At 40.2% G+C, this 14484-nt stretch overlaps 1 protein-coding gene across 1 annotated transcript; it reads left to right on the top strand.

The window, feature by feature from the left end:
• The first annotated feature begins 8933 nt into the window (after nt 1–8933).
• LOC114041518 (vomeronasal type-1 receptor 4-like) lies at nt 8934–10753 on the top strand. The gene is made up of 3 exons (XM_027859983.1): nt 8934–9001; nt 9178–9288; nt 9520–10753. The coding sequence occupies exon 3, from the start codon at nt 9567–9569 to the stop codon at nt 10485–10487; it is 921 nt and encodes a 306-aa protein (XP_027715784.1). The 5' UTR covers nt 8934–9001; nt 9178–9288; nt 9520–9566; the 3' UTR covers nt 10488–10753.
• Nucleotides 10754–14484: the final 3731 nt, after the last annotated feature.

Below are 14484 nucleotides of genomic sequence, written 5' to 3'. Positions count from 1 at the left end.
AACCAGCTTGAGTTAGCTCTCAAATCCGCATCTACTGGTCATTGATCCTCTTCCCTGAACTTGTATTTCCTTGGACCAAGGATGTACTAGAACCAGCTCAAACAAGCTCTCAAGAGATAATTGTAAAATTTTTAGTGTGAGCATTTACATGTCTCTTAGTAATTGGCATATATTACAAATCAAGACTCGCTGGATGGTTTTATTGATAGTCTAGAAGACCTAAGAAAGAGATGGAGAAATATTAGCAATCCATATCAAACTTAAAAATGTGTCTTGCAGATTTGTCTTCTTGGACAACTGGTTGTTAAACACTTAGCAGCACTTGGATCTAGTCAATTGAACTTATTGAAATAAAATTAACATGCTTGGGGTCATGTAGATCTTGTCCTGATTATTTCCTGGACGTCACTTAAGCTGAAATAGCATACAGCATTTGGGGATAAAAGCAGTCACAGGAGAAAGCTCATTGCTTCTCTGACTAAATAGAAACTATTGGTCTTGCCGCTCTGAGATTGGAATAAGGGGTGAACCTCAATGCGGGGAGCAGAGAAAAATATAGGGGTGCTAGTGACATCTGCAATAGCTGAGAAAAGAAAGGTTCAAACTTCTCAGAATATCAATTTATTTTTATAATATTTTGATTTCCCCCCAATTACATGTTAAATCAATTTTTAACATTTGGGTGTTTTTTTAAATTGAGTTCCAAATTCTCTCTCTCTCTCTCTTTCCCCCCTCTCCCCTTCCCTGAGACAGTAAGCAATCCAATATAGGTTATACATGTGCAATCATATAAAATATTTCCATATTACTCATTTTGTACAAGAAGACTAGAAAGAAAGGAGAGAGAGAGAGAAAGAGAGAGAGAGAGAGAATGTTTTGGTCTATATCCAGACGATATCAGTTCTTTCTCTGGAGGTAGATAGTATGTTTCATCACGAGTCTTTTGGGAGTGTCTTCGATCATTGTATTGCTAAGAAGAGCTAAGTCATTCACAGTTTTTCAATGTACAATATTGCTGTCACTGTGTACAATGTTCTTCTGGTTCTGCTCACTTCACTTTGCATGAGTTCATGTAAATCTTTATAGGTTTTTCTGAAATCATCCTACTTGTCATTTCTTATAGCATAATAATATTCTATCATAATCATATACCATAGCTCATTTAGCCATTCCCCGATTGATGGGCATCCCCTCAATTTCCAATTCTCTGCCACCACAACAAGAGCCGCTATAAATATTTTTGCACAAATAGGTCCTTTCCCTTTTTAAAAATCTTTTTTTGGATACAGACCTTGCAGTCATATCCAGCATATGAGTTTATTAAGCAATGCATGCCAGTTGTATGAGAACCAAATCAGAACCAGGCCTCCTCAACTTGGTGCTGGACCCTAAATCCAGAGGGAGAAAGATTTTTATGCATTAAAAGAAAAAAATTAACAGGCTATAAACCAGGATATAAGATCAGGTAATCTGATTTCCAGTTGGTAGAAAGATGAGGGACTTTCCAAGTTGGAAAGGGGAAAATGAACACTTAGAACTCCCTGAAATCAGAAAAAGGGGTATCCCACCCCCCCAAAATGTCTTATTCATTCAAAGGAACATGGAAACAGCAACTAAATGACCAATATAAGGTCAGTTTTCAGATAAGATATATAAGCTGCTTGAGATGTATAATTGTGAGGAAAGTCCTTTCATTACTTTGGATCTGACTGGATTTCTGGTCAACATAACCAACTATCAGCATTTAGAGAAAGAACTGATGAATACAAGTATGTATAGAATGATTTTACACACATATAAATATTTATGTCTAATGGTGGCCATATGTAAGGCAGCAGTGGGAGGAAAGGAAAGAAAAAAAGGAAAATTTTCAGGTAACTATTATATACTTAAAAGGAATAGCAAGTTGTATATAATGGATTTGTAGATTCATGTGCTATCATATTTTTCTTAATTATTACACTTTGTTATGGAAATGCTTGTTTACTCCATAAATTAAAACAAAATTAGCCACAAAAGAGAGGAGGAAAAATGGTATAAAAGCTAACAGGGGTGAATGTAGGACCAATGACATCGTAGGGTGATGTCTGACTCATGTGTAGAACCCCTTTTGCCATTGGCTTCAGTGATAATGAAAGATTCCCATTTGGAATTTCTTTCACAATCTAACTATTCTTTTAATTTTCATTATTCCCTCTGATTGTAATAGGTCAGGCAATTTTCCTTCAAAACTTATTGAGATATAATTGTTGAACTTTTTTTTCTTAGCTTTCAGGTATTTAGATGATTTTTAAATATTCTCTTCTTGGTTTGTGCAATTTAAGTGAGACAGAATTATGTAAAGTCCTAAGCCACATGGTCTCTTCCAGAGTCGCCAAAGTCCTGTAGCAAGACATGAGTCAAGATGACTGGCCATGGCCCAAGATGTAGTGGATGATCTTGTCATCTTTGATGTCTGACCAAGCTCTAAGCAGTCCACAGTGCCTGCTTCAGCCACCTTCATGGCTGTTGGAACAAAATGTTCTCATCCATGCAGTCCAGCAGGGGGAGTCTTTGCATATTTGGGGTCGACACCTCCAACACAAACTGACAGGTCTGTGGCCTGTCAGTTACCCTCAACCTGGTTTAGCCCATCAACTGTGATGGTTTTACCCGGGCATGACCACAGTGCATGGTACAACTTCTTGGAGCCACAGGTGAGAGTTGGGTGAAAGTGGACTGCAAAGGAGGATGAGCGGCCCTGAAAGGGCTCAGCAAGCCCTCACAACAGAGGCACTAGTCCTCCCTGAACATCCCATACATGTCCTGCCCAGTACTGCTCCATGGTCCAACCAACCCTAGGCCCTCACCTCCTCTGGCAAGGTTCTATACTCCTGCTACCTGTGGTTGAAGGAATATCCAATATGCCCACCCCCTTTCTATTGGGCAGACTTTTCCCTTTGCCCCATATTTAAATGGCTCGGAAGACTAATGTTCAGGGCACTTCACTTAGCTCCCTGGTCTCCTGAGAACAAAACCAGACAGGACATGAAGCACTGAAGCTCTTTCCTCAGTTTCTGACTACAAACCAATACCATGAACAACACCAGCACAAGAGAGCTGGGCTCAGATGAATCCAGGTTGAATTCTTTTTTCTCTTTTTTTTTTTTTTTGGCTAGGCAGTAGGGTTAAATGGCTTGCCCCGGGTCACTCAGCTAGTAAGTGTTATGTGTCTGAGGCTGGATTTGAACTCAGGTCCTCCTGAATCCCAGGCCAGTACTCTATCCACTCAGGTTGAATTCTTGATCAATGGTCTTTCCCTGCTCTGATTATCCTTCCCTTGGTTGGGCTAAATAAACCTTTTGTTGACTCTTACGTGGATTAAGAGTATCCTGTTTCATTCCACTCTTGAACCTGCAGTTCCAGTCTGACCCGACCCAAACCTGACATATCACAGGTCCCTTTCTCATACAGTTTGCCTTTACTCCTAATTCCCCAGGAAAAAGAGGCTTAAACAGACACCCCATCCCGGTGCCATTGCACCCACAATCACACTGTCCTCCGCTCTGTCATTGCCTGATATACATTCTCCCTCCCATACCCAAGGGACTCTATTTGTTTCAGGTGGAAATATTCTGAGTTATGTCTTTGGGAAAGTGTCTCCTTGAGTCTGAGAGAAAAGATGGAAGTAGAGGATGATGGGAAACCAGAACATATTTTTTGGATGGCTGCCTAACTTCAAAAAAGAAGTATATCACTAGCTACAAGAGGAAAGTTGGACCAATGTTCAACTGTCCTGGCGCTGTCCTAACCTGTTTTCAACTCATATAGGATATTCATGTCTTCGGAAACTGGACCAGTGATGGTCCAAAGTCAAGCTTATATTCTGAAGATTTTAATAATACTGAGGATGAGAAGGAAAACCCAAGGCTTTTATGATTCTTGTAGTTTCTCAGTCATTCAGTAGTGTCCTACTCTTCATGATGCCATGGCAAATAGCACAACAGGCCCTACTATCCTTGAGTATCTCTCCAAGTCTGTTCAAGTTTATGTTCCTTGTTTCCACGACACTCTCTATTCATCTCACCTTCTGCCATCCTCTTCTCTTTTTGTCTTCAAATTTTCCCAACACCAGGGTCTTCTCCATGAATTCCATCTTCTCATCACATGGCCAAAGTATTCAATCTTCAGCTTCAGTATTTGAACTTCCAGTGAATGGCCTGAATTAATTTCTTTAAGTATTGATTGATTTGATCTTTTTGCTGCCCAAGGAACTCTAAAGGCTTCCTCAGCACCACAATTTGAAACAGTCAATTCTTTGGCACTTAGCTTTCTTTATATAGTCCAACCCTCACAGCCATACATTTCAACTGGAAATACATATAGCTTTGACTGTAACAACCTTTCTAGGCAGGGTGATATCTCAGCTGTTTAATATGCCATCCAGATTTGTGATAGCTTTTCTTACAAAGAGCAAATGACTTTTAATTTCATGGTTGTTGTCACCATCTACCAGCACCATGCCAGGAAATGGAATTGCTTCCATTTAAATTGTCTTAGGAAAATTTTGAAGATCACCTGGCAGGATACTGCCAGGTCCTTTCGCAAACTAAACTGCCAAGCATTCAACTCTACTGCAGAGTGCATAACTCTGAAAGCTGGCCACTTTGAGTGCAAAATGTACGCTTGCCTAAAGTACTATTTTATGGAAAACTCACACAGGGCAAGTGCTCCTGTGGTAGTTAGAAGCAATACAAGGGCACTTTCAAGATCCCTCTTAAGAACTTTGGAATGGATCATGTCACATGGGAGATACTGGCACCGGACGGCCCAGCATGGCATGCCCTCATCAGAGAAGGTGCTGTGCTCCCTGAGCAAAGCAGAATTGAAGTAGCTCCAAAGAAATGCAAGATGCACAGAACTAGAGAATTTAGCCCACGTGTTCACGTGGAGTATTTGTGCCTGACCTGTGGTAGAGCATTCTGAGCTCACATTGGTCTGATCAGCCACCGTCTAACGCATGGTAACTTGACTCTAACAGAGTGATGTCGTTTTGGTCCTTTTTGGGAACAAAGGACAACCACTAACCATCCAATCTTTTGGTCTTCACAACAACCCAGTGAAAGAGGGGCTACTTTAGAGATTGTACAACTAGGGAAACTGAGGTTGGGAGAGGTTCAGCGTCTTGTCCAGGGTCACATAGCTGGGAACTGTCTGAGGCAGAATCTGAACTCAGGTTTACCTGACTCCAAGTCCAGCACTCCAGCCATTAGGAAATAGCAGCCTGGAGTCTGGCTCAGAATAGAGACACAGGGGCCTTCACTCCTCAGGCTTATTCACTGCTGTCTTCCCCTTCTCGGTGTGACTCATCCCCCTCTCTCAGGGCACAGGAAAGTTTCTGGCCCAGCTGCTCCTATCTGCTCATTTCTCATTTCTCTTTATCCATAATTAGTTTCCACTGGGAAGTTCTTATTAATTAACAGTAATTGCTGATGGTAATTTGCTTTAGAGCTAAATGTTCTCTCCTTCTGGAACATCCCTTGGTTCCCTCTGCCAACAATGTTAATGTCATTGACATGATAAATGCAGCTCCCTGATGGGAAGACAGTGGGAAGAGGCAGATCCTCTCCAGGAATCAAGACCCTTTAACTAGGGCCCTGGCTTTACACAGCCTACTCATTCACACAATGATTGTGACTTCCAAGCCTGATGGATGAGCAGCTGAGAACAGCCTGGTGAGTGCCTTTCTATGTCTCAGTCTCAGACATATGGTGTATCTATTCAAAGGGAGAAAGCATTCTCTAGGACATGAAAGGGAGACAGAACCTGGTACAAATTTTCTGCAGTTTGGGGGCAGAGAAGTAATCCTAAAGGAGGACTCTAGAACAAGGCCTACGATTTTGCTGAGGATCCAAGAAAGATATTCCATTTTCTTTCCCACCTCAGAGCTCAGGTCAGGGCATCCTCCCTCCCTCTCTGCTCAGTTCTCCTTGGCGTCTCTGTCTCCCTTCCCTTCCTCCATATTGTCCTTGCCATATGGTAATCTAGGACTTGTTTTCTGCCTTTGCAACCTTTTGCTTGGAAAGCCAGAAGCCTATAAAACCATAGATTTGAAGTTGGAAAAGACCTCAGGGTGCATTTAGGCTAATGCCCTCATTGGGCAGAGGAGGGAACTGTGGCACAGAGACATGCTGTGAAGTGGCCATTGTCACCTCTGTATGGAATACCCTGTACACGGCATAGTAAGGGAAAGGAATAAGCCTTTGAAGTAAAATGAAGTATCTCCACAACACACCAGAAGACTCTTGCCTGGATATCTTTTGAGTTCTTATTTGTTGTAGATCCGGTAGTAGGTGACTGGTCAGGGAGCTCCCTAAATTAACTCCAACAGCATAGAGAAAAGGTACCCTTTGTCTGGGGTTTTAGTGGCATCTTCCTATTATCTTCTCCTGTAGGATATGTTCTGTAGCACATGAAATTGAACCAATAAATAAAATGAGGCCATTTCTCCAAGTATAATATCATTTATTAATAAGTCATGCGATTTATTAATAAAGGACTGGTCAATGACATGCTTCCATTTGTGCAAAAGACCCAGTGGGAAGGCAATTCATGATGTTTATACTTAAGTGTGTCTTCTTCTGATTGGTCTGATTGCACATCATTGCCACCTTCCCTGGCAATCTTGCTTGGTGGATATTTTAATGAAGAGATAGGTCAAGAGTTCCCAGTTCCTCCCCATCTTGGGGAAGAGAAAAGGCAGAGTGCTGGCCCTCAGATGTGGCCAATCACATCCCTCTCTGAGTCCTAAGGAAAGGAATGTTTGCTAGTTTATGAAACTCAGCTTGCCTCTAGCAAATTTGGCCAGAAGTTGGCTTATGTTTATAAACCATTTGAATCTGGCACTTACTGACTTAGTCCTCCTTTTCTAAACTAAGTCATTGCAAATCTCGATGGTGGGAAAAGCAAAGACAGAGAGATATATCCCCAGGAAAGACCTAGCTCTGACTAGCTTTTTTTTAAAGGGGAAGAAATAAATTAAGGGTCTCTGACCAGGTAAATATCTTGGAAGCTAGGAGTCATCACATTACTCTGGTCACCCACTTCAAAAACTACCTGCTGTGTTAGGAATGAAGTCTTAACAAAAAAGGAAGAAAAAAGATGCATCACAAATAGTTGGTTATTAATATAATAATGTAATACTGATTTTCCTCAGTTCTCTTGGGACAGCTACCCTTGGTGTTAGTCTATAAAAGAGAGCCAAAAGAGAATATTCTCCCACCCCCAATGCTTCCCATTGCTTTTTTTCTTGAAATGCTGTGAGAATAGGGCAGAGTTAAGTGGGGGACCTGGGTTCAGGGAGGTATTTCTACCTCCAGCAGCCATTCACCTTTATGCCTTGGGTCAAGGCATAAAGGTTCTACATGACTATAGTAAACAAAATAACCAAGTATCTCAGAGCTGGAAGTTGTACAGCATCAAGACTTCATCTCCCTTTCACTACTCCTGTCACTTAGTTAGATAGTAGAGGTACAATGGGAGTGGGGTTGGCCTTCTTGCAGCCCTGGGTACTTTCCATGATGAGGAAGAATCCAAACCTTGAAGGTAATACTCTTAGGGTGAAAGCAGGACTCCCTGGAATGGCCAGCATTGCCTATCTAACAGCTTCAAATTTGTGTTGCTTTGTGAAGATTCCAAATCAAGAGAGCCATTGTAAGTCCATGTGACTGTATGGGACCTGGGAGAAAGACGAGAATGAGTACAGAGCACAGAGAATAATGACAATTATTTCTGTGCTACTTTGAGTTCTTTATTCATCTTCTGTAGTTTCTATGATGAGAAGTAAAAACTGTCCTCTACCTGATATGTCTGGCTACCTTCGGTGTTCCTTGGGAGATGGAGGAGGGGGTGGAAGGACTGAGGAGGAGTCTTCTACCCACGATGTGCCTTCATACTGATTCAATAGAAAATATACTGTATTTGTAGCCTAAGGACTTAGTTTCAAATGCCAGCTTTGTTTCTTATTACTCGTGTCACCCTGAGAAAATTATTTACCTGGCATGGACTATAGTTTCCTCATCAATGAGCTTATGAAATGTAGTGACCAAGTCACAAGTTGTATTTTAGCCATATTTTGAAAATTCCCATGGAAATTCAGGATCATGGAAAAGTAATCTAAAAAGTCAATATTTATCTTAAATATAATAGCAATTAATAATAATTATGGTAGACACATAGAATTTACATAGCAACAATGAGTACCAGGCTTCTGGAAAAGGGATCTAAAAAAGCATACTTAATATGCTTTAAATTACAGATTTACCACTGAGTTTTATTGGATAGCTACTGCAACAATGCCCCATCCCCACAGAAGAATAATGAATTCAGGATGCAGAATGAAGTAGACATTTTTCAGTGTGGGTGATGTCAAAATTTATATTGTTTGATCACACATAGTTTACACAGGGTTTTGTTTTCATAAGTGAGAGAGGAGAAAATTATAATGAATTTTATTGTGATAAAGCAATTTCAATATTTTGTATGAACGATCACTTGGCACTTAACTAGGAGAGTAGTTGTGTGAGTGAAAAGGGTGCAGATGTGAAAGGTGGAGATCTCTTTCTCCCTCTCTCTTCTTCTCTTTCCTATACCCAGAAACACATGGAAACACACACAAACATATATCTATGTATCTATACATATATACATATATGCTGAATGTTGTAAGGATGGATGGATCAATTGATCCATCCATTCTAAAGCAAAAATTAGCCTCTATTGATCGCCAATCATTTATCTGCTCTTCTGATAGATGCTCTAAGGGGAACAATGAAGAAATGGAAATAGTCCTTAGAATGTAGAAGTCTCTATTCTCACAAGAAAGAAAATTCACTGCAATATACCCACCTGAAGCTGTCTCTGCCACTGTTGAAAACGGAGAGCCCAAGAACCTTGATTCTGTCATAAGCCTGACTGGAGTGGACCTCCTTGAGCTGCTGCAGCTGCCTACACAGTGACACAGGTTTGTTCTAACTATGCTTGGATAAGGACAGGTTTCTTAGTTCATTAAAATCCTTGAGGACGTGGAGGGTTTCACATATATCTTTGTATCTCCAGTGCTCGGCTCAGAACCTGGCACAAAGTAGGAACTTAATAAATGTTTGTTAATTCATTAGTATTGATTGATTCTCTATGCAGGTTTAGAAAAGTGACTTCAAACCAACTTTGGGGCACTGGATTTGATCCTCTGAAAACCACAGGTCTCACATGGGTCCCTGATCAGTCATTGAAAGTCTCATTCAGTGGAAGGTCTGTATTTATAGGGCTAATGATTTTAATATTTCATTAACAATTATTTAAATTAAAAGAGGTTAAAGGAACAGTATCCCACTACTAACACCAATTTCTCTGCTCCATAGACTGAAGCTGAGTGTGAGAATGTTTCTGTTAAGATTAGAAGGACACATTTTCAATAGGATCTGCTAAGTGGGAATGAGGAGGCAATACTCACAAATAACATCAATTTTTACTTTTCCCTAGGTCCCTCTTCCTTTGGTGACAGTTCTTCTCTCCAAGATACCACTGTTATGGAATTTAAAGACATAATCCTGAGTGGAGCATTCTTCTTCCAGACAGGAATTGGGGTCCTAGGGAATTCCTTTCTTATTTGTCTCTTCATCTTTGTGTTTCTCAGTGGACATGGAATGAGGGCTATAGACACTATTGTCACCCAACTGGCCTTGGTCAACTGCTTCGTGCTTCTCTCTAAGGGCATTCCTCAGACACTGGCAGCTTTGGGTCTCATGAATTTCTTGGATGATAATGGCTGTAAAATTATGTTCTACCTTCACAGAGTAGCTCGGGGCCTTTCCCTCAGCATGACTTGCCTCCTGAGTGGCTTTCAGGCCATCACCATCAGCCCCATCAACTCTAATTTTGCAGAGCTTAAAGCCAGAGCCCCAGGATACCTCATTCCCTCCAGTCTCTTCTGTTGGATTTTTCACCTGCTTTTTTCCAGTTATATTCCTGTTGGAATTAAGGGACCAACGCAAAACAGAAACATCACTGAGATACAACATAATGGATATTGTTCTCATGAAATTCCCACTGTATTACAAGCCTCCTTATTTGCAACCATCCTCTCCTTTCCTGATGCTATTTTTTTGGGACTCATGGTGTCTGCCAGTGGCTACATGGTGATTCTCCTGCATAGGCATCACAAGCAAGTCCAGCAAATCCACATTACCTGCCTCTCTCCTCGAGCCTCCCCTGAGACCAAGGCCACCAAAACTATCCTACTCCTAGTGAGCACTTTTGTTTCCTCTTACTTATTCAATTGCATCTTAACAATGTATATGTCTTTTGTAAAGTCCCCACCCTGGTTGATTCATACCTCTGCATTCCTAGCTGCATGTTTCCCAGCTGTTAGCCCCTATCTGCTAATCAGCAGTGACTCACAAACTACCAGGTACTGCCATGCTCTTTGGGGAGGAAACCCCACACTTTGACCCTGATAACAAATTAATATTCTCTGCCCAGGATGATCTCCTGAAAGTTCCAGTGAGAGGAAAAGGATCCCCACATCAAATGAGACCTACATCTGGTGCTAATTGTTAGATTAACCTTTCCTTTCTTAGAAACAATGGGTGGCTTGGGAATATGGATACTAGGGTAAGAGAGTGATCTCAAACTAATGATTCTTAGACCTTTTATTCCTTGAGTCATCCCCAGGATGCTGGAATGTCAACATTGGAAGTTCCTACGACTAGATCAGTACCCCACAGAAATCAAGAAAAAAGGAAAAGATTTTCTACAAACAACAATAATCATTACTGCTATTCTCATGGTAGCCCCAAATTGGAAACTGCTGAGCTGTCTTCTCATTTGGGAGTAGCTAAAGAAATTTTAACGCATCATTGTATTGGAACATTATCGTCTCGTAAAATTGCAAAATGTGCGTTCAGAGAGGAGACTTGGAATCACTCAATGAACTAATGCTGAGGGATGTGAGCAGAAATGGGGAAAGAGTTTATACAGTGATTAAAAGATTAGAGAAAAATCTAGTGTGAGAGACTGAAAACCCTGGTCACAAAGTGATAGTGCGTAAGTCCAGAAGCCTAAAGACGAAACTCGACACTCACTTTCTATCATAGAGGGAATGAATTTAACGTGCAGCTAGATGTTGCAGTGGAGTGAGCACTGGGCTTGATGTCAGGAAGACCCATCTTCCTGAGGTCAAATCTGGCCTCAGACACTTACTAGCCATGTGACCCTGGACAAGTCAGTTTACCCCTATTTCCCTCAGTTCCTCATCTATAAAATGAGGAGAACGAAATGGCAACCCACTCCTATGAAAACCACAAATGGGGTCACAAAGAGTCAGATGTGATTGAAAGGACTGAATAGCAGCAACAGCAGTAGCAAGAAAAATACTAGGTGGCATAGTAGATAGAGCGCCAGACCTGAAGTCAGGAAGACTCATCTTCCTGAGGTCAAATCTGGCCTCAGACACTTACTAGCCAGGTGACCCCGGGCAAGTCACTTAATCTTGTTTGCCTCATTTTCTCATCTGTAAAAGGAGCTGGAGAAGGAAATGACAAACCACTTCAGGTCCTTTGGGGAAAAAATGGGGTCAAAAGGTCAGCCATGATTCAAAGGATTCAAGAATGAAAACAAACATTTAAAAATGGCCAACATGGCGATTTTTTTTTACTAGACAATCATCTATATATTGACACCACCATTTTGAAGTTTTGTATTTAAAAATTAGTATAAGGATATGGGGAAAGAAGGCAGACAGGGAATTTAGGATAAGGTTAAAAGAAAATATATCAATAATTTTTCAAAAGAATGGAGGATTGTAAGAAGCTATCTAGTCCAACATATTGCTAAGCTAAAATATCATTTGAAGCATTGCTCACAGTTTGCCTTCCACACACTGATTGACCAACTTGGTCAGCAAGCAAACAAAATTAGATCTACTCCAGATCTAATTGGTAGAAAAATGCTTCCTTATTTAACCACCAGGTGGCAGCACCAGCTACTCTCAATCCCTTCAATGGGACCTATCTCCATCCTGTCAGTTCTGCACCGTAGCTCACTGAGGGGAAGTCAAGGGACTGCCAAGCTCTCCGATGCTTCTCAGAGAGTGAGTGATCTTCTGTCAATGTCACCTTTCTAAGTGACCACACACACTGCCTCATCAGTCCGGGTGGTGTGGTTTAGGCAGATTAGACCAATCTAAATTAGTTCTCCAATTATCACTCAGTGGCCTCTAGTACACCTCCCTGTATTTGCTTAAGTTCCAGTCAGGTAGATTGATCATAATGAAAGTGATTTCTTAACAAGAAGAGACAGAGCATTAACTGGATAGAAGTGGTTTTAATCTTTATAGAAGCAATAAAAGCTAGTTTTTCTTTTGTTCACTTTTTTGTCAGGTAGAGTGAAAGTGTGGCAATGTTTGACAATGGTATTTGTATTGTATTCTTCATCTGGTTATCTGCATAAAATTAGGTTCTTCGATAGTTTGATGAGCCCCAAGAGAAAAGGTGGAGGAGGAGAGACTACAAGTTCCTATGCCCAAAGGGCAACCAAACTGTGCATGCACTTTGACCCAGCAATACGACTACTAGGTGTGTAACCCAAAGAGATCATGAAAAGGCGAAGGACCCCATGTACAAAGATATTTATAGCAGCTCTTTTGTAGAGGCAAAGAATTAAAAATTGAGGGGATGCCCATCAAGTGGGGAATGGCTGAACAAGTCATGGTACATGAATGTAATGGAATACTATTGTACTATAAGAAATGATGAGCAGGATGCTCTCAGAAAAACCTGGAAAGACTTGCATGGGCTGATGCAAAGTGAAATGTACTGGGTACAAAGTAACAGCAATGTTGTAAGATGATCAACTGTGAATGACTTAGTTATTCTCAGCGATACAACAATCCAAGACAACTCAGAAAGACTTATGATAAAATGCTACATGTCCCCAGACAAAGAGCTGATGGTGTCTGAATACAGATTACAGCATACTTTTGTTTTACATTCTGTATTCTTCTTGAGGTTTTTTGTCTATGTTTTCTTTCACAACACGTCTATTATAGATATGTTGTGCATGACTACACATGTAAAAACTATACCAAATTTCTTGCCTTCTCAATGGGGGGGTTGTGGGGGGGAGGAAGGGAGAGAATTTGGAACTCGTAGTTTTAATAATGAATGTTAAAAATTAATTACATGGAACTGGAGGAAAACCAAAAATTAAATAAAAATAAATACATTTTAAAAGTGAGGCTTTCTTGAGCTGTTATGTTCTGCCTTGTAAGTTGCTGTGAGCAACTGGGAAAGCAAATTGCTTAATAGAAAGTTAAATTCATCACTCACTTTATGTTAATTACCCAAAGCAATAAATTAAAATTTTTTTTTAAGTAGCTAATGCCTCTTGGAATTTCTTTTAAATAACAATTCTATTTTTAAAAAGAATGTTAAAATTTGTCTTTACATATAATTGGAAAAATAAAATGCTATTAAAAATTTGGATGCTGTAGCATTTGGTGCACATAGGTTTAGTATTGGTATTATTTTATTATCCATGGTGTCTTTTGTCATAATGTAGTTTCTCCGTTTATCTTTTTTGATTAAATCTATTTTAGCTTGAACTTTGTCTGAGATCATAATTACTACCTCTGCTTTTTTTTTTGCATCAGTTAAAACACAATGAATTCTACTCCAGTCCTTTATTTTTATTCTGTGTATCTCTCACTTTTAAATGTGTTTCTTCTAAACAACATATTGTCAGATTCTAGTTTTTAGTCCATTCTGCTATCCTTTTCCTTTTTATGGGTGAGGTCATTTCATTCACATTCAAAGTTATAATTAGTAGTTTACATTTCCCTCTATCCTATTTTTCCTCATGGTTTATCCCTTTCTCCATCTCTTTTTACTCTATCTCTCCTCAGATATCTAATTTACTTCTAAGTCCTGCCTCCCTAATCCACACCCCTTCTAAGAATCCCTCCCTTATCCTCTCCCCTTACCCTCCTATTCCTTAATCCACTGACCTTTCTAGGTATCCTTCCTTATTATCCCTCCTTTATTGTCTCCTCTTACCCTCCATTTTCATGATCTGCACACCCTTCTAAAAGGCTCTCCCTTATCCTGTCCCTTCACCCTTCTATTTCTCTAGAGTAAAGAAGACTTTTATACCTTTCTAGGTGTGTTATTCCCTCTTTAACCCAATTCTGACTGAGAATAATGTTCTGGGACCATCAGTCCTCCACCCTCTGCTGTCCCCACTGTAATCGTTCTTCCAGTCATGCCTCTTTTGTATGAGATAGTTGCTCCATTTTACCTCTCCCTACCCAATTTTATTTTTTAAGATTATGCCATCACACTAAATTCAACCCCATGCTTTCTATCTATGTACATTCTTTCAAACCACCCAGGTAATGAAAACATTCTTAAGAATTACAAATAATATTTTCCCTATAGGAAGTATAGATTT

This window comes from Vombatus ursinus, unplaced genomic scaffold, assembly GCF_900497805.2.
Source record: "Vombatus ursinus unplaced genomic scaffold, bare-nosed wombat genome assembly UNPS02014175.1, whole genome shotgun sequence".
NCBI lineage: Eukaryota > Metazoa > Chordata > Mammalia > Diprotodontia > Vombatidae > Vombatus > Vombatus ursinus.
The sequence above is the reverse complement of the archived record's forward strand: the minus strand, read 5'-3'. Positions and strand labels throughout refer to the sequence as shown.